At 46.6% G+C, this 19620-nt stretch overlaps 1 protein-coding gene across 1 annotated transcript in view; it reads left to right on the top strand.

Moving 5' to 3' along the window:
* Skap1 (src kinase associated phosphoprotein 1) overlaps positions 1–19620 on the top strand; it is a 289170-nt gene that overhangs the window by 227356 nt on the left and 42194 nt on the right. Inside the window, exons 5-9 of the mRNA XM_038327961.1 lie at positions 5616–5693; positions 7189–7272; positions 10876–11000; positions 14180–14243; positions 16271–16456. Of these exons, the coding sequence (XP_038183889.1) occupies positions 5616–5693; positions 7189–7272; positions 10876–11000; positions 14180–14243; positions 16271–16456 (537 nt within the window). The remainder of the gene's footprint in view (positions 1–5615; positions 5694–7188; positions 7273–10875; positions 11001–14179; positions 14244–16270; positions 16457–19620) is intronic.

Raw genomic sequence — 19620 nt, 5'->3', positions numbered from 1 at the left:
CTATTCAGGTAGTAGACCCCCCCAAAAAAAGGGTCTCTTTTACAATTTTATATTTAACTGTCCTTGTTTTTGCCTTTTGAATAGCAGCTTGCACAGCTATGTGTGGCTTCTTCCTATTTTTCCCATCACCGTGGAAAACGTTTACCCTCTCCATAAGGCACACAGCCATTTGTTGGCTCATGGGTGTGGACTCGGGTCACCTCCCAGAGTGTGTCTCACCATGAGCGTTCCCTGGCTGCCAGTTCTTGATCAGGGCGCTAGATGATGGAGCCGGCGAAAGACACAACAGCTCCCAACCTTGGTTGCGTAGATTCAGTGAGCTAATGAGGCTAAGAGTTGGGTCTACACGGAGACCAGTATTGGATGCACAGCCATGCCTGTCCAGTCAATCATACACTGACTGGACTTGGCTGTCTATCTTTTTTCATAAGCATTCTTAATTTCTTCTATAATCCCATCCCCCGCCACACACACACACACACACACACACACACACACACACACACACGGTGCATCAGGGAAACTCAAGTGAGATAGTTCACAAATACAAAAACCCTCTCATGTATAAGAAAGCAAGAGGAGCACATATAACTGTTTGCGTGCAAAAGCACAGCATATAAAACCACCCCAGCCACATCGCTCTTGAGGATCTCGTTGGTGAACAACCAAGTGAGAAATTCAACCGCTCCTTCAAGGGCCCGGATTTTAGCAAGCCGAGTCTGTGTCTGGGGGAGAGGAGGTGGGATGGCGCTCTCCCTGCAGGCCTAGAATTAGTGACGCCTTTGTTTTCGGGGTGGTGGTGTTCTTGGGTTTCACTTGGTAGGGAGAGAAGAGCCTCACGCTGATAATGTACTGAAAGTAAATGAAATTAAATAAGCGAAGCCGCGCTCCTCACTCCTTCCTCCCCCCCCTGGGTAATTCAATTCGAGCTCTGCCTCTGATGACAACTCACAGGGGCTGTCTCTGTCCCCCCGCTGGGGCCTGGAGTCTTAGCATCTAAATAAAAGTTTCACTCAAGCATTTTTTATGCTCCTGCCAGCAGGATCAGTGAGCTGGTGTGGGCGCATTAATGTAATATTCATACACACAGACTCTCCCCGCGCACGAGGCGATGTCTTTCCATTTTCATAATTATAAATGTTCCATAAAACGGCATTTAGATTTGCATTTAAAAAAGGAGCTTTGAATTCTGATAAGACTCTTCACATGTCTTTTATGATTCAGATTTTAACAAGAAACTCTCTTAGTTTTAACAAGACCTTAAAAAAAGAAGAAGACATTTGTAGCAAGACATGGCTTGGAGGATCCGGGGCCTCTCAGCCCCTGCATCTTCCATTTGAATTTGAGGCCTCAAGGAGCCCTTTTTTGAATGCCACTTGAGAGGAAAACCTCCATCAGAGCACTTTCCCTGTTGCTGGTCCTCACCTCACATGACCTCCCACCCCACGTGACCTCCCACCCCATGTGACCTCCCACCCCACATGACCTCCCACCTGAAGAAGAATCAGCACCAGTTCTTGGAGGGTATTTTCAGGGGGGCTCGAATTTCGGAGGAACAGGGATGGGAGGGGTAGAAAAACCCTAGAAAAATTAGCTTTCATTTGCTGTGGTTCATCTCAGACATGTACCCCAAGACCCATCTGGAAGGATCTATGCCCAACACAGAGTTTACTAACTATAAAACCTACAAATGAAAACAGTTGCCCAGACAATGGGAAGCCTGGTCTACATTGTGAGTTCAGACCAGTCAGAGATATATAGTGAGACCCTGTCTCAAAAACAAGGAAGAAGCGGGGGGGGGGGGGGGGGGAGGGGGGAGGATGACGGGTGAGAGAGAGGGAGAGAAAGGGGAAGAGAGAGAGGAAGAAAGGATGGAAGAAGATTCTATGAACAAGGAAGTTGACAACAAGTGAACTGAATAAACAATAACCACATAAAGCAAAAAAGGGGGGGATTCCTGATTCTCCTGATTTATTTTTTTAGGTTTTGATGGGGTGGTGCACAAGCACACGTGCACATGTGAGTGCACATGTGAGTTGCACATGTGAGTGCAGGTGTGTGCGGAGGCCGGAGTCAGTGGCAGTTGGAAGCCACCGAACCTGAGTGGCTGGAAGCCAAAGCTAGTACCCCCTAAGAGCAGCACACACCCTTAACCCCATGCCATCTCTCCGACCTCCAATCTATGTCTATGGGTTTTCTAAGAGTTTTATTTTTATGTGTATGAATGTTTGCGTGCATGTATGTATGTGTGCCCCATAAGGGCCTGGTACCTTCAGAGGCCAGAAGAGAGCATCTGAGACCTTGGGACCAAAGTTGCTGTCTGTGAGACACCACAGGAGCACTGGGAACCAAAGCAAAAGCAGTGAGCCCTCATCCACAGGGCCAGCAACACTCCAGCCCTGTGAGCTGGGTTCTTAAACTAGGCTGGAAATCACTTAGAAGAAAATGGCCATCTTAATTGGGTGGCGGGGGAAGGAGTTGTGTTTTTGAGGGGCTGGGAATTGAACTTAGGGCTCACACATGCTACGCAAGTGCTCTACCACTGAGCTACATTTCCTGCTCAAAAAAAAATTTTTAAACAAAAGCATGTGAAGCGCTGAGCAGAGCGCTGCTTCATAGACGTTGCTGAATAGATGTTAGTATTGCGAGGTCCAAAAACAGAAAAAAATGGTTTCACCCTTAAGTTTGAAGACACCATACCATGGCCCGCCTCTGTTTGTGGTTGTGCCTATTTTGTTATGCAGATTTGGTTTGCTGGGTTTTATAGAGGTTTATTTTAATGATGTGACTGGGGGGGTAGGTGTGTGGGTGTAAGTACAGGTACCTACAGAGGCCAGAGAAAGGTACCATCCTAAACCAGGTGTAGTGGTGCACACACCTTTAATCCCAACACTCGGGAGGCAGAGGCTGGCAGATGTCTGAGTTCAAGGCCAGCCTGGTCTACAAGAGCGTGTTCCAGGACAGCTAGTCTGTCTAATGTTGCTTGTATGTATGTTTTCCATTTGGCACTGGACAACCAATTAAGTTTTCTTCCCTGGCAAAGACCACCTCTCCCACTCCCAGCTCTCCTTGGCTGCCTAAAATTCTTTGTGTAGGGTTAAGGCCTTGCGGGCGTTTCCCTGACCAGTTTGGCAGGTTCAATGGTGTTCTTATTCAGCTCACACTGGGGGCAGTTCTGTTGCAGAGACTTGATGTGTGTGGCTTCTGATGTCACTAGGAAACCCAGTCTCGAAGCAAAGTCCCTGGTCCTGCTGCTCTCACAATCTTTCTCCCCCTTTCCTGCAGTGCTCCCTCAGCCTTCGGGAGCAGGAGTGTTTTGTGGGTGTCCTCAGTGAGACTGGGCTCCACAGCTCTGCATTTGGATTGGTTGTGCTTTTCTGGAGTGATCTCCGCCTGTTGCAAAGAGAAGGTTTCTGGCTAAGGAGTGACGACTACACCTACCTGTGGGAATAAGGAAAAACGTTTGTAGATTCGTATTACGGATGATGCTGGTTTAGTTAGAGGTTGTAAATTTTCCTCCAGTAACCATGACTTTTCTAGGACCAAGTAGCTGGCTAGATTTCTACCACGGTAATTTCCCTCTTGTTGAACAGGTCTTAAGTCCAATTTAAGAACTGCTGGTTACTGCCAAGGTACATACATGTACCACACATGTGGTTATTGTGCCATGCTGGATATCAGTCTGGTTCATGAGCATCATAGCAGGCTAGGGCTGTTGTTTGACTCTCTCCTTTGGAAGTTTCATTGTATTGTCAAAATTTTTTAAAGAAATAATATTTTTACTGGTTCTTGAAAATTATATAGATGGGAAATTGTATAAAGTTGTATCATGAGATCACTTACTGCTCTTGCAGAAGACCTGAGTTCAGTTCCCAGCACCCACATCAGGCAGCTCACAACTGCCTGTGACTCCAGGTCCAGCAGATCCAGTGCCCTCTTCTGCCCTCAAGCAAGGACCTGATACATGGAAACTCAAACAGGCACACATACAAATAAGCAAAAAAAAATATATTTAAAAAAAGAACATTGTATAAATGTATATACAGTATATTTTTAATGATTTTCTTTCTAAATTTTCAAGTCAAAGTGTAAAACATTTGGGTTGGAGAACTAAAAAGTGAATGCTAAGCTTCTTTTAGCCCACCCTCTAATTAAGAACTGTAAAGCCAGGGCCAGTGAGATGCAGTCAAAGGCACTTGTTGTAGAGTCTGACACCCTGAGTTCAATCCCCAGGACTCCACATGGTAGGAGAGAACACACACACTGAATAAACATAATTTTTTAAAATTTGAAGTTAGGCCAGGGTTGTAGCTCAGTGGTAGAGCACACACTGGAGAAGAAAGGAGAAGACGGGAGCAGCAAGGAGACAGAAATCGAGAGTTGTGGGTTTCTGGAGCTTTTAGTGGAGGTGGACACGGTGGTTCGTGCTTACAGACACTCGGGGTGTGGAGACAGAAGGGGTACATGAGCCAGCACAGCTTAAATAAATAAAGGTGGAGGCTACTGTTTTATTTATTTATTTTTTTATTATTGAGAAGTCACTTCTTGCCTCAATGTTTTGCCCCTCCTTTCTGTGAAGCGAGTACAAACCCCAGGCAGGAAGGTGAATTAGGACTTTGACATCCCAATAAATTTGTACCTAAGGAGGCCATTAAAAGCCAAGAATGTCACTGTCCTGCAGTTAAAGGTTCATGTCAGCTCCAAGGTCTTCTTTTTTGCTAAAGCTTCTATGATTCTGAAACACCCACACACACACACTCACGCACACACAACATACTTTGAAAAATCCAAGATCTGGTCATTATTGCCAAATTCACCTTGCATAGCCCTTTGCTATGAACGTCACAAAAGCCATGTTCTCCGGAAAAGCTGTCCAGGTGAAACACACTGGGACAATGGCTCAGTAGGCAAACCACTCTGTGTACACGGGAGGACCAGAGTTCGGATCCCTAGCACCCACACAAAAGCTGGACAAGGTTACACTAGTCTGTGAGCCCAGCACTGGGGTGTGGAGACAGCCACATTCCCCAGAGTTCAGTAGCCAACGTAACCTATAAGTGAGCTCCAGGTTCCAAAAGAGACCCTGCCTCAAAAAATAAGATGGAGCATAATAGAGAAAGACGCCCAGTGTTGACCTCTGACATTCGTGTGTGCACATGTACACACACACACATGCACACACAGAAATAATAACATTATTGTCCCTTTTGAAATGGCTGCGTGCGTGGTGGAGTCCATTACTCACTGGAGCCTGTCCTTCCTGGTTGCGATTCATTTGACTTTTGATTATCTCCGTGTGGATTACCCAATTTAGAGCTCACAGCCACTGCAAATCCCTAGTTCCCCAGAGTCCTCTTCCTGCCAATCAGTCCATATTTAGGCTCCCTCCCCTTACCACACGTTAATGTATGGTTAGCCATTTTAAGCAATATTAGCATTAGATATAATTAGGAAGAAAATTAACTTTTTCCCCTAATCATATAGAAATTGTTGTATTTTGTGCTACGTTTAAACAATTACCCTTCCGACTCCATCATTAATGTGAATAATCTAAAGTAGCTTAAATGGAAATTCTATCGGGTTTAAACAAAGCATTTTACTATCGTTCCTTTTAGGAGTGGAAAACATCTTAAGAGGGGCCCAGGAGCTGGATAACATCATCAAGCAGGGATACTTGGAGAAGAAAAGCAAAGGTATCAGTCGAACCCATGAAGAGTGGGCCATTCCAGGAGCGGGGGTGGGGGGGAGGGAAGAAGGGAGGTAGATGTTGCTAGGCTATAGGATGCCTTCCTGGCACTGTGCTAGGCCAATGTAAGGCAAAGGCCAGGAAATGAAAGGAGTGTAGTACTAGTTAGTCGGTTTCAACCTAATAGAGAGGGCCCAAATCTTCAGCCAACTGTGGGCTTTGTTGGGATTGGGACTAGCCCAGCTATGGCATCTTTAATGGCATGTGGGAGGCAGAGACAGTCCGATCTTTATGAGTTGGGTGGGTGGATGGATGGATGGATGATATTCTTGTCCTCATCTCTCAGTGTGCTCCCACAAAGAGTGACACTTTAGCCAGGGAGTGGTGGTGGCACACGCCTTTAATCCCAGCACTTTGGAGGTGGAGGCAGGTGGCTCTCTGGGTTTAAATCCAACCTGGTCTGGTCTACAGAGTAAGTTCTAGGGCAGCCAGGGCTACACAAAGAAACCGTGTCTTGCAAAAAAAGAAAAAACAAAGAAAGAAAGAAAGAAAGAAAGAAAGAAAGAAAGAAAGAAAGAAAGAAAGAAAACTTTTTTTCAAGAATGTAGTTTTTCCAAGTGTGAAGCAACCTGCTTCCAAATTTCAGACATGCCCAGCTCCTGACCCTTTAAGTCATTCAATTAAAATAGGTGCTACAAGGGCCAGAGTTCTTGTTTTAATGTTCAACGAGCAAATTGGTTTATCACACATTCTCAAAAAGAAAAAGAAAAGCTGGGCAGTGGTGTCACACGCCTTTAATCCAGCACTCGGGAGGCAGAGGCAGGTGAATCTCTGTGAGTTCGAGGTCAGCCTGGTCTACAAGAGCTAGTTCCAGGATAGACCCCAAAGCTACAGAAAAACCCGTCTCAAAAAACGAACAAAATAATAAAGAGAGAGAAGAAGAAGGGGAAGGGACGGAGGGAGGGACGGAGGGAGGGACGGAGGGAGGAAGCCCATCTCCTGGCCATGGCATGTAGGACCTGGAGTATGATCATTTTGGTTCATGGAAAGCAACACATAAGGAAATAATAGCAGTTGGGTATAATGATGCGTGCCTATAATCTCAGCACTAGAGAGGCTGAGGAGGCAAGAGGAAAGCCATGAGTTTCAGACCAGCCGGGATTACCCAGGGAGACTCTGTCTCCAAAAGGCAAACAAACAAAGATATCATAGAAAGTTTGAAAACTGCAGGGTGAGATGTGAGCCTAAAGAAAGCTAGCTAGATGAAAAGACAGCCGTGGAAGCAGGGAGGAGCAACCTTACTGAGACCCTGGGCCAGGGATGGAGTTCATCCTCACCACTCAGTCAATACGGGGTAACCTGTGGGAGTGCAAAGGAGGGTTTTACAGTCCATTAACCTGGGAAATAAAACAATAACCCACTCGACTGTGCTGTTGGATTTTACAGACTCTTGGGCGATTCTAGTTACCTGAATTTATGTCTCTTCTCTCCCTTCCGCGTAGATCATAGCTTCTTTGGGTCAGAGTGGCAGAAGCGATGGTGTGTTGTCAGCAGAGGCCTCTTCCTCTACTATGCTAATGAGAAAAGTAAGTGTTCTCCTTTTACACAGCAGCTCCCTCACTCCTGGATGCCAGCGCTTCGTAAATTCTCCAGCACTTAGATGTCTAGATAACAGTCCTTAACTAACACCCACAGAGCGAGGTGCTTAGAAAGAAATAGACCTGGGTAGCCAACGCCTTGCCCACCGCCAAAAACACAGACCAGTTTAGCACCGGTCAAAATATGGAATACAGGTCTGGAGCCCCGGTTCTTTACAGTGAGACGGGAGGCAGACGTTATAATGAGATAAAAGTCAGAAATTACAGGAAGATGGGAGGCAAAAGCAGGAGAATCCCCCAGAACCGTTAGACCGGCTAGCCTGATGTACACAGCAGCAAACAAGACTCCCTGTCTCAATCAGGTGGACCAAAGTCCGTGCCCTTTACCTCCATGTGTGCACTGTGGCACGCATGCGCCTACACTCACCAACAGGACCACACGCATACATACACATGCAAGTAAGAACACTTACACACACAGCGATGTTAAAACAAGACAAACAACAGCAAGGAAGAAATTAAGGTGTCAGGCCGAATAGCACACTCCTGCAATCCCAGCACTTGGAAGGCTGAGGCAAGAGGAGTGTGTGTTGAAAGAAGGCTAGCCTGAGCTATGTAGCGAGACTCTGTCCAAAGCCAAGAACGGGGGCTATAACTCGATGGCAGAGGACTTACCTGGTTTACACAAGGATCTGAATTCAATTCCTACAACCATACACAAAATAATAATATAATGACAATAATCCGGAGAAAGATTTAAGCAGTGTTTAGCAATGGCCCATAAGTAGACTCTTAGGGCTCAAACTTTCCAAGAGCATATTCACAACCATCGGGAATTAGTAGTCCCGTGGACATCACTGGAGCCACAGATTGTTGAAGCCTAAATAGTTGTTGTACCCAAGAGACACCTTCAGCCAGATGGCAGCAGTAACAGCCAAGTGTTGACTCAGAGGCAATGTCTTAATGAGCCACCGCGTGCCTAGAAGACTGCTCATCCCTCTGAACACAGCTACTTAGGCTCTGAGAAGGAAGAGAAGGTTTCAGCACACAGTTGTGGGAGCAACAAATAAATACAAACTAAATGTTAGTATTGTAGGCTGGGCAGTGGTGGCACACACCTGCAATCCCAGCGCTCAAGAGGCAGAGGCAGGAGGAGCTCTGTGAGTTCAAGGTCAGCCTGGTCTACAAAGAGAATTCCAGAGTTGTTACACAAAGAAAAAACTAAACAAAATGAATGCCAGCTCCTAAAAAGGAGACAGGAGGGAGAGGAGATGAGCCAAGTGCCACAAGGGGCTTCCTTGGGCTTGGCCACCTTCATGCAGAGACCAGTGGTAGCGTTACAGAGGCCTTAGATTTGCCTTCCAGTCTGTGCTGTCTGCCCCACTTCCTTTCTAAACTGCATGCTCTTGAGCCTAGATACCTAGCCTGAGAACAGCCTCCCGGCACCTTTGACACAACCATAGCAGAATGAGCTACAGTTTGGCAGTGACCTGGAGTCCTTAGGACCTGTTGGCTTTGTGAGGTTTGCCTCACCCTACCCCTTCTCCTGTCGCTGGCTTCACCTTTGGACCATCGTGGATTCCTCAGAATCTTTCCCACTCAGGAGTACTGGGAGCTGACGGCGGCGTGCTGGAAAACTGAGCCACAGAAGCTCTGTGGCCTGCAGCCCCCAGCTCACTTGCAAGTTCAGCGCGTGTGGGTTCTCGCCTGGAGGTACAGCTCAATTGGCAGATGCTTGCCTAGCATGCATGAAGCCCTGGGTTCGATCCTCAGCACTGCATAAAACCAGTGTGATGGTGCGTGCCTGAAATCTCAGCACTGACAGGGTGGGGTGTGGAGGGTCAGGAGTTCAAGGCCATCCTCAGCTATGTGGGTAGCCAAAGGCCAGCCTGGGCTTTATAAGACTCTGAAAAACTTGGCTAATTGATTAATTAGCTAATTCTAGACCTACAAAGCAGTCACTCGTTCTTCAAACTAGTATGATATTTGGACCACTATAAAACTGTCCAACATTCCCCTTGCATTTAAATAAGTGATTGGGGTGCTGGATAAAGTACGCCATGGTTAAGAGCATTTATTGCTCTTGCAAAGGACCAAGTTCAGCTCCTAGCACCCATGCGGTATCCCATAGTCGTCCGTAACCCCAGTTCCAAGAAATCTTCTGAAGACACCAGACATACTCATGCTATACATATATGCATGCAAGCAAAACACCCAGACGTGCAGAATTAAATGTCTTTTAAAAAATGTTGATAAGTCTTAGCATATCAGAGTATAGAGCCAAGTCTGTTCATTCAGAACTCAGAACTCAGGTCTTACGGTAAGAGGGGAGGGAGGGGGAAAACAGAGCAAGAGGCTTGGAGACTTTTATTGACCATTTTGCCGTCAGGGTGAAATAAAATCTGGCGACCAAAGCCACAACAAAACATTTTAGTGGCCAGTTAGAGCAAGGAGGGATACTTTAGCACAAAAGATTCTGGTGTCAGAAAGCACTAGTGCATGGCTCCCCTCTCTCCACTCACTCCTTATTGTGCCCAGGACATTTCTCAGCGGGTATAGTGTTTGTGTGTTTCTTTTAGCTCAACCAGGTAAAAATAGAACCTTTTCCCCTCCTCTCTCTCTCTCTCTCTCTCTCTCTCTCTCTCTCTCTCTCTCTCTCTCTCTCTCTCTCTCTCTCTTTCTCTCTCCCCAGCCCATTTGTCCTTCAGTTGCCACCGTTATCACCAAAGACATCTGAGGCCCTGGCTTCAGACATCAGCCCTCGATGCCCTGGATGGGGTGAGGAAAGACTCGATTCCAATTCCCTCCTCCTGACAGAGGGCACCAACATCACCCAGTCACTGTGCTTGCTGCCCTTGACTGTTCTGTCTGAACCACAGAACACAGGCATAGCCTCTCTCAGGGACACAGGGAGAGAGTCCGATATTGTATTTTTTAATAGAATAGAGGTGACTGGCAGAGTGGCATTTCCTTTCCCTTCTTTAGGGTCCCTTTCTCTTTGATTCCTTCCTCATCCTCTCCCGATGCATTACTTGGCTACTTCCCAGTTTACCTTCTGGAAGAGGATCCAGCGCTGAGTTTGAATTATTCTTCCTCCAGCATAAATTCCCTCCTAGCCTACAGGGGAGGGGAGCGAGCGTTTGAGGTAGGGTATGGAAGGAGATTCAGGGACTTGAGGATAACCCCCTGTGCTGCTGTGCCCCTCCTTGAACGTGAACTCTGCTGGCCCTGATAATAATGTTTGGGCTCTGTAATAGCTTTCAAGAGCCCCGCATTTACAACCACTCTCCCTGCTGTAATAACTCCTGCTCTCGGTTATTATAGATCTCTTAACATTCTAATAAATTCCCCGTCTCTCTTGTACACTTTTGGTAAAATAACCTTTCATGTTGGATTTCCCTCACTTGGTGCTGATCTGTCTGACTGTGGCTGTAGCCTCTTCCCAGGCGATCCCAATAACCTTTCTCCGACAGCTGTGGTTCCTTGGGGATGTAACAGCTGTTTGTGCTTTTTCTTTTCCATCCCAGAGAAGATGCCTTCCCTTAGCTGTTGTGTCTCTCTAGAGATACAGGGAGCTTTGCTATTTTGCAGGCAAGCAGCCCAAAGGGACCTTCCTCATTAAGGGCTACAGTGTCCGGATGGCCCCCCACCTGCGAAAAGACTCCAAGAAAGAATCGTGCTTTGAACTGACTTCCCAGGATAGACGCAGCTATGAGGTAGGATAGCCTGGTGATCTTTATTAGCCTTGCATTTTTCCTTGCTGTTGCATGTGAGCGCATGGTCGCTGGTCACTCTGCTGGATTCCATCCTCCGTGATACCCGCTCATTTCTCCCCAGTTAAGACCTGCTCTCCTGCTCCATCCTTTGCTGTGTCATGCCCTTCCCCTCTCATCTGTTGCTGTGCTCACCCTAGATACCACATTTACCTGGCTTTTATCTCTTTACCCCTCCCCTCTCTTCCCAGTATCATCCCACAGGTGAGATTTCTTGTTTATTGCAACCCACAGCCCAATTCCTTACTCACAGGCCGATTTCACGACTGTGTTTCCTATTCTCTCTGTTTTTCCAACTGGTCAACCTTATGTCCCTTCCATGAAACCCAAAATAAGCAACATCTAACTACAAAGTGAAAAACAATTTTCCATGTTTGCCTTTCTGTCCAAAACCTTCTCGCTGGGAGCAGATATGCTGTGTCTCTTGAAGGATTTCCAAACCCTTGATGGCAAGAGTTTCTGAGGAGAGATAGTGAAGTCTGAGGGCCTACAAAGTCTTGTCAATAAAAGACTTATTCCTCATTGTAGTAATTTTTACACATTTTTCAATGTTCACTACTCCTTTTCAAAGCAATTAAAACTATGTCTGAGTGAAGATATTGATGTTCATGAAGTATGTATTTTACGTGTATGTATATTGTCTGTTCATTTGTAGATAATCTTTATTTTATCACAGCTTCACTAAAGGTAGGTAACGGAACTTTAGGAAGAAGAAAAATACATTCAAAAATTAAACTAAAAATTTAAAGAACCCTTTGGCTTTTCCAGTTCTCCTCAACACTCAACTTTTTGCCCTTGATAGTGTCTTCACCATTAATTTGATAAAATGATCTATGTATTCATTATGCAATGTCCAGATGTTTTAAAGTCTAACTAAAACTTCTCTGTAGTTTCCTTTATAGACATTATGTAACCAATGTATGCACTCAGCATGTTTCTAAGCTATTTTTATTATTAAATTTTAAGATTACTTCATCCAGATAAAAGTTTATGTGAAAAGTTCAAGCCAGTATCCCTAGAGACACTTCCTAGAACTGTGTTTTTCAGAAACCATGGATATGCTAGCAAGATGACTCAGATGGTTCATGGTTGCTGCACAACCATGGAAACCCAAGTTCAAATCCAGAGCCCATGTAACAAGCCAGATACAGTCTCACGCACTTCTTTAAGCCCAGCACCATGGTGAATAGACTCAGGGATAGCTGGGGCTTGCTGAGTGCCCGGAGTGCCAGTCCAGCCTAAAACACAAGCTCAAGGGTCAGGGAGAGACTCTGCCTCAAAGGAGTAATGTTGAAGGTGATAGAGGAAAACGCCAGTGCCCTCTGACCTCTGTGTGTAGGCAAAGTGTATGTGAACTTGCTTGTACACACACACATACACAGAGAGAGAGACAGACAGACAGACAGACAGACAGACAGACAGACAGACAGACAATGATAAAGCATGAACCTGTATTTCTTAAACAACATGTATTTTTTGTTTTCTTTTTTTGTTTGTTTGTTTGTTTGTTTTTTGAGACAGGGTTTCTCTGTGTAGCCCTAGCTGTCCTGGAACTAGCTCTTGTAGACCAGGCTGGCCTCAAACTCACAGAGATCTGCCTGCCTCTGCCTCCTGAGTGCTGGGATTAAAGGTGTGCACCACCACTGCCCAGTTTACAGCATGTACTTTTATTGAACCCTGGTGGCCATAGAATTAAAATGTTCTTTCATCTCAAGTTGATTCATTTTTAAAAAAAATTACCAAGGGTTGGTGCTTTGCCACCCTGTTTTGTGGTCTTTTTGCTGCCTGTCTTTGGCCCATTGACTCTCAGCCACCACTCTGAGCCACGGATTCTTCCTTTGGTCCGTTCTTCCTCTCTGTATTTATTCCCACAGCCATCACTGTAGCTGAGTCCCTGTCACCTCACCCAGAGGGCTACTCAAACAGCTGTCTAATTGGCCGTCAGTCTCCGTCAGCCTCAACATTACTCCTTTGAGGCAGAGTCTCTCCCTGACCCTTGAGCTTGTGTTTTAGGCAGGACTGGCACTCCGGGCACTCAGCAAGCCCCAGCTATCCCTGAGTCTATTCACCATGGTGCTGGGCTTAAAGAAGTGCGTGAGACTGTATCTGGCTTGTTACATGGGCTCTGGATTTGAACTTGGGTTTCCATGGTTGTGCAGCAACCATGAACCATCTGAGTCATCTTGCTAGCATATCCATGGTTTCTGAAAAACACAGTTCTAGGAAGTGTCTCTAGGGATACTGGCTTGAACTTTTCACATAAACTTTTATCTGGATGAAGTAATCTTAAAATTTAATAATAAAAATAGCTTAGAAACATGCTGAGTGCATACATTGGTTACATTCCAACCTATTCCAACCCTTCCGAGCCACAGCCACTGAAAGAATCACCCTCACTCTGCAAGAACTGGTAGTGACTTCCTGTTGCCTATATTTTCAGTCTAGGCAGAGCCCCCCACCTAACCCCTTGCTCTCCCCCTGTACCTGTGCTCCAGTCCGCCTGACCTGCTTGCAGCCGCGCCTCTGACGTTCTTACTGCTCTCGTGGCTCCTATGGCTGAAGTGTTCATCTTCCCACATCACTTTCCACTGGCTCTCTAAAAAACCAGCCCAAACAACACTGCTTCAGCAGTCACAAGAAGTGCTCCCTGCCTCTTCTCGGCATCCTGCTGCGGGTGGGCATCTAGCTCGTTGGTAGAATACTTAACTTGGCACGTGCGAGGCCCTGAGTACCACCCCTAACACCGGAAAACAAACCGCCTTGCTGTCAAAGGCCCCGCCCTTGGAGTATTCCCATCTCACGTCCATGCTGATTTGGTTTGTTTGTTTGTTTTTCTTCCTATGAACTTTTCTCCCATAAATCTCTGATGAAGAAGTAATCAAATGAGTGTACATGAGCGTAAATGTCCTGACTCCAAGCGGCCCTCCCTGGCCTGGAGAATTGCCGAAGGCAGAAGCAGCTGCGTGAGATGTCTTGGCCTTTTTTTCTGAGTCATAAGCAGGTGGAGAACCCTAAGCTTCACGCTTGAGTCTGAAACCCGGATTCCTTTGAGTCTGTCTAGCAGGAGTCCTGGGCATTCTAGTGAAGGTGACGATTAAATTAATTCCCTTATTTTTCTCCAGTTTACAGCTCTTAATCCAGCTGAAGCCAGAGACTGGGTGGATCAAATAAGTTTCTTGCTAAAAGGTAAGAGCCACCATTTCAAGTATGTATGCTACATGAGTAGATTTGCAGCCGAAGTTACATTTTGAAAGTTTATCTAAAGGTTTCCGTATGTGGATTTCCTGACCCTCTAGTCTTGCCCAGCCCACATTGCCCTTATTTATAAGAGCAAATATAGATGAGAAGGCGAGGCCGTCATCTGGAGATCCCCTCTGACGTCATAGCTTACAAGTCATCATTTGGGAAAGGTCCTGAAAGCCAGCTTAGCCTAAGTCACTGTCTGCCAGCCCTTTTTATTCTGGAAGGGTAAATCATCATAGCCATCATCTAGTTGAGATCCAGAACCTTCCACCTCCTCCTCCTCCTGTTTTTATTGTTTTTGGTTTTGTTTAGTAGAGTTCTAGACTCATCTTGGTGGCCATCAGGGATGCTGGACATTAAAAATAAATTGCTGTTTCCCAAGCCACAATAAAATGTTCCTTGCCTTGGGATGGCAAGTCCCACCTGAAGAGGTTAAATGGCTGTTCTTAGAGTACCCTCTACTGGCTGGCCTGCAGGCCTGGCGCAGCAGCCACAGTGGCCCAGGAAGCCTTGCCTGGGAGTGGCCAAGCAGGTAGATCTGACCTAAGAGGACCCCCATCGTAGCAGGACCCTGCCTCAGCAAACCATAACACCAACCTTGTGCATGGCCCACCCCAAATCACCAAGCTTTCTCATCATGGCTTATTATTCTGCCGTAAGATTTTATTGTGGATCAAAAGTAGGAAGCGCTGGAGCCTTAATTACAAGAATTGCCTCTTTTGCTCAGTGAGACCTCTGCTAGCACAAAACAAACCGTGGTGTGCCCGACAGCACCGCGTATAATAGACCGGAACTAGGCAAACACAGGCGTTGGTGGTGAGGCTACAGGGCACACTCTCATCTAGGTGCCTAGGATTTATGCGTGTAATATACCCCTAAGTGTATAAACCTCCATAAAACTCAAAGCAGCTTTATTGAGCTGTACCCTGTGGTACTTTCAGAATCTCACATTGAAGAAATTATTCATTCCAATTTTATTTTAAAACAAACCAAATAATAACATATGGTTGAAGCCGCAAATGCGCCTTTGATCCTTCCCCAGTACGAAGTCGCCAGAATTCCAATGAAATGTGTTGGGAAATCGTTATTAAAAGCCTAATCAAGCCAAACAGTTTTATTGTGTTTTTGAAATGAACTGTTCGAGTCTCTCCACCCTTCCCTTCCCCAGGGTACACTCAGCATACTCACGGGGTCCTGCAGAGGCCCCTCGGTGGGGGTTTCCAAGGCAGAGAATGAGCTTCCTCCCCCCCCCCGCCCCCACCAGAACTGAAACCAATCTTCCTCCCTGCCCTGGTGCTGCTGTAATGGCTGAACATCCTCTACTCGGTGACCCCCTTTAAGGTCAGCCAGGCCATAAAAGGACACGGAAACTGTGCTGTTTAGCTCTTCCATTTGGTTGCATGATGGTTGCGTTTCTCCACACCCCCGTTTCTTTTCTTCTGCTGCTTCCCCTCCCCCCCATGTTTGTCCCCACTCCACAAACAAACTTGTCTAAATTCTGCAACGAGATCATCAGGAGATGAGCTTCTGAGAGCTCAGACTCCACCTTAGTTGCCCCGGCTCTGTCACCTTAGAGGACCCGGGGCCATCACTCACCCGTCTGGTTTTCTGCTTGGTGAGCAGAGCATGGCACCCTGGCAGTGCCCCGTCGGGCCTGTCCTCTTTCCTTCACCTGTGTTTTCGCTCACCCACCCATACTTCTCAGGGCTGCTTCATTCTGACCAAGTTTTATAGCCGGAGAGGATTTATGTTGGTGGTTTAAACCTGATGTGGTGCCGGGCTGGCCTTTTCTGTAGACTCCTGCCACCGAGGCCTGCATTAGAAATAGCGGCGCTTAAGCCAGTGTTTCATTTTCCCCTGACATGTTTTATTCTCCTCCTCCTCCTCCTCCTCCTCCACCACCTTCTTTTCCAGCATCTTTTTCTTTTTTTTTTTTCTACCTTCACCCATTCTTTTCTTTGCCCTGGCAGATCTGAGTTCCTCAACCATTCCCTGTGAAGAGGAGGAGGAAGAGGAGGAAGAAGAGGAGAAGGAAGAGGAAGAAACGTACGATGACATTGATGGTTTTGACTCCCCAAAGTCCGGTTCCCGCTGCAGAGCCATGACCCTGCCTGAGCCTACAGAGGAAGAAGAGGACATTTATGAAGTCTTACCAGGTGAAATAGTTCATCTTCTAATTACCCACTTCCCCCTGCTTTCAGAAACTCTTGACCTGGTGAAAGAATGAAGCACTCCTCCAAAGGAATACTAATCTAAACATTCTCTGACTGGGACAGGGTAGGACGTTCATGACTCCAGTACAGTGGTTCAGTCTTGCTCTAGGAGCAAGATGAAGTCCACCAAGCTGTCTTTCCTCTGTGCCACTAAGATTAAAGGCCAGAGAACACTCCCTCCGGGTTTCCTTGGTTTGGGGGTGAGTTCTCATAACTCTCTAGTTCTCGCATACTCTCTATAGACTCACAAGAATGACAGAAAGTTGTCTCAAAGGTACCTCATCTTTCCAAAGTCGGAATTATACAAATGCCAACACACCATTTTAGTGATACAGTAGAACTCCAATAGAACGCAACTCCTTATCGTCCAAAATCAAATTATCATCTAAGAATAAGGCTCCCCTGGTTTCCTTCGGCTACCGGCCTCTCCACGGGTAGGCAGGCTCACTAGTGCCTCAGAAAGCGCGCAGTCATCACTGCCTCCACGGAGCCACTTCTGGTGGGGCTCCGGCAGCTGGTGAACAGTACAGAGCACAGTGGGGGTCAGACAGCAAAACCAAAGCCTGAGCCTTTTAATTGGGAGGTACTTAGACAATGGGGAAGCTGAATCTTCAAGTCCATTCAGAAAGCACTCCTATGGAAACTTGCCAGGAGTTTAGTGTGCTGCTAAGGAATTCAAATTAAGCCAAAATTTATAGCAATTTAAACCTGCATCCCAGATGAACCTAGGAACTAAGGTGAATCTAATACTTGGGCCTCTGAAGACATGAGCCCCTCATGAAAACATCATCAGAAAATAATTGCATTTCAAGGCTCCCTAAGAAGAGGGTCCAACCCTCTTTAGTAGGCGTTCCCTATCTGCCTCTTGCCTGCAAGGGAAGCCACGTCATGGCCCCTGAGTCAAGACTCAAGGCTGTGTTCACACAACCCCACCAAGGAGAGTCCACTCCTTCCCCTTGCTCCGGCAACCTCTGCCAGTTTCTGCTTCCCCAGCCTTTTGTTGTTGTTGTTGTTGTTGTTGTGTTTTATTATGCAAATGATATCTTGGTTGAGGTCGAACCATTTCTTGTGTCTGAAGTTAAAAAAAAAAGTGATAATTTCCTCAGCAAGTCACCGTCGTTAATGAAGTTTTACAAAAACAGATACAACCAAAGGAAAATAAAATTTCACAGGTGATAAATTTTTCCAATTTCCCTGGCAGAATTCGATAGGATTGTTAAATTAAGAGTGAAGGTGTCTGTTAGGAAGCAACGAGCAGTGATGGGTAATTTTATAGAGTGGAAAATTGAATCAAATTGCTACATTAAAACACAGCTCCTCTGAGAATCTTCCCTTTCGCAGCCTGTGCCGTTGCAACAGCAGGGTGCAGAAACGGATCTAATTCACCACTCTCCCTAGAAGGAGATGCACTCCCCAACTTGGCCAGAAACTTCCCAGTGAGCTTACATTAGGCTCACTCCTGCCCAGGTTCTGGGAAAGATCCAGGCGAGGCTCCGCCTTTGGTTCCAGCTGTGGCAGAGTGCTAGGGGAACATCACCCTGAACCACTCTCCCTTCTGGGGTGCAAAGGAAAGGTGTGTGGGGTCAAAAGAAGCCAGGATGAAGCTAATGCTCAGAGATGGAGAGCAAAGGCAAAGAGGCCTCAGAAAACAGGATGGGTTTGAAGCCATCTCCTTATTCTTGGTCAGGGACAAAGAATGTAGCACTGACTTCTCAGTGGTACAAGTCTATCTGCCTCCTGAACTCCTACCCTCTATTGGGATCTGGAGAATTCCTCCAAACCTCCTGCCACTTCTATAAGGAATGGACCCAAGGGCATGAGGGTTAGTCCACCCCCTCAAACAGCCACTAACCCTGTGCACACAACTGTGGACAGAAAGTAAGGGAGCCACACTATAGAAAAGCCAGGATCTCTTGCTGCAGGTTAGAGGGACAGCAGCTACCTTGCCTGTGATTCCAATAAACATTAATAAAAATAAAATTTTAAAAAGTCACTCTCCACCAGAGTTTTTACAGACAGCATGGTGAGAGGTGCAGAGGCCTTTAACTCTCCCGTGGTTATTCCAGCCATGTGTCTCGGTCGTCCAGGCTCTCTATCACTCCGCTGTTGTTGCTTCTGAAGTTGCTGTGCCAGTTTGGCATCTGCCACATCAGAGTCCTAGAGAGACTGAGAAGGACCGTGGGTGGCCTAGTAGCATCTCCCCACCCCTATCACCAGCCACCACCTACTGAAAAACAGCATGTGGGGGACAGCTAGGCACGACAGGCACAACGCCAGCTGTAAATCAGAGTGGATCTACCCTGGCACCTGCTAGCTGTGAGAACTTGAGCAAGTTCCCTGCCTCCCCTGTCCTTTGTAAAATGGGAAAAGCAATGCAGCATCCTAGAGGGATTTGGAGGGGCGGAGCCTGAAGATCATGTGTGTGCACTTAACCCAGAGCACTGGCACACGGCAAGCTCTCGACAAATGATGGCAGCATCAACCTGGTGGTGTCTGATGGGGAATATTACTTCCTCCGAAAGTCAGGGGATGCATGGGTCCCACCCTCACCAGCCAGACCCGAATGCACAGTCCGGTTAGGCATTTGCAGCTATGTATATGAAGCATATGTGAACCTGAAAATCCTGAACAGATGGAATGTGGAGAGCACCTTCTGCTCAGCCTCCCCTTTTTATTTCCCCCTACCAAGAGGCCAGGTGCTGGGTGGAGGAGCAGCCAACAGCAGCGCGTAGCACATCGGTGGTCAAAGGGCTCAGGTCTCTAGCATTTGTTTCGTTATAACAGCTGAACTGCTTTGAGAAGGACTTTTAGCGTTGGCAAGTCTGTGACCCTGCTCTTTGGGGAGGGCCCTATGATACAAGCAAGTCTGCAAGTCCTCACTGTGCCTACGAGGAAAGGCTCGTGGGTGAGGCTTCCCTTCCCAAGTGTAATTTAAATGGGCTTTGAGAAGAGCGAAAAGAATATACACCATATACCAAATCAATAAAAAACAATTCCTAACCAAAATAATGCCCGGATCATCAAATTAAATGCACTACATCGCATTAATCATGAGCTAATTGGCCTTTGCTACATGGCTTGTCCCCAGGAGAGAAAACCAAACACTC

This window comes from Arvicola amphibius, chromosome 4, assembly GCF_903992535.2.
Source record: "Arvicola amphibius chromosome 4, mArvAmp1.2, whole genome shotgun sequence".
NCBI classification, from domain to species: Eukaryota; Metazoa; Chordata; class Mammalia; order Rodentia; family Cricetidae; genus Arvicola; species Arvicola amphibius.
The sequence above is the reverse complement of the archived record's forward strand: the minus strand, read 5'-3'. Positions and strand labels throughout refer to the sequence as shown.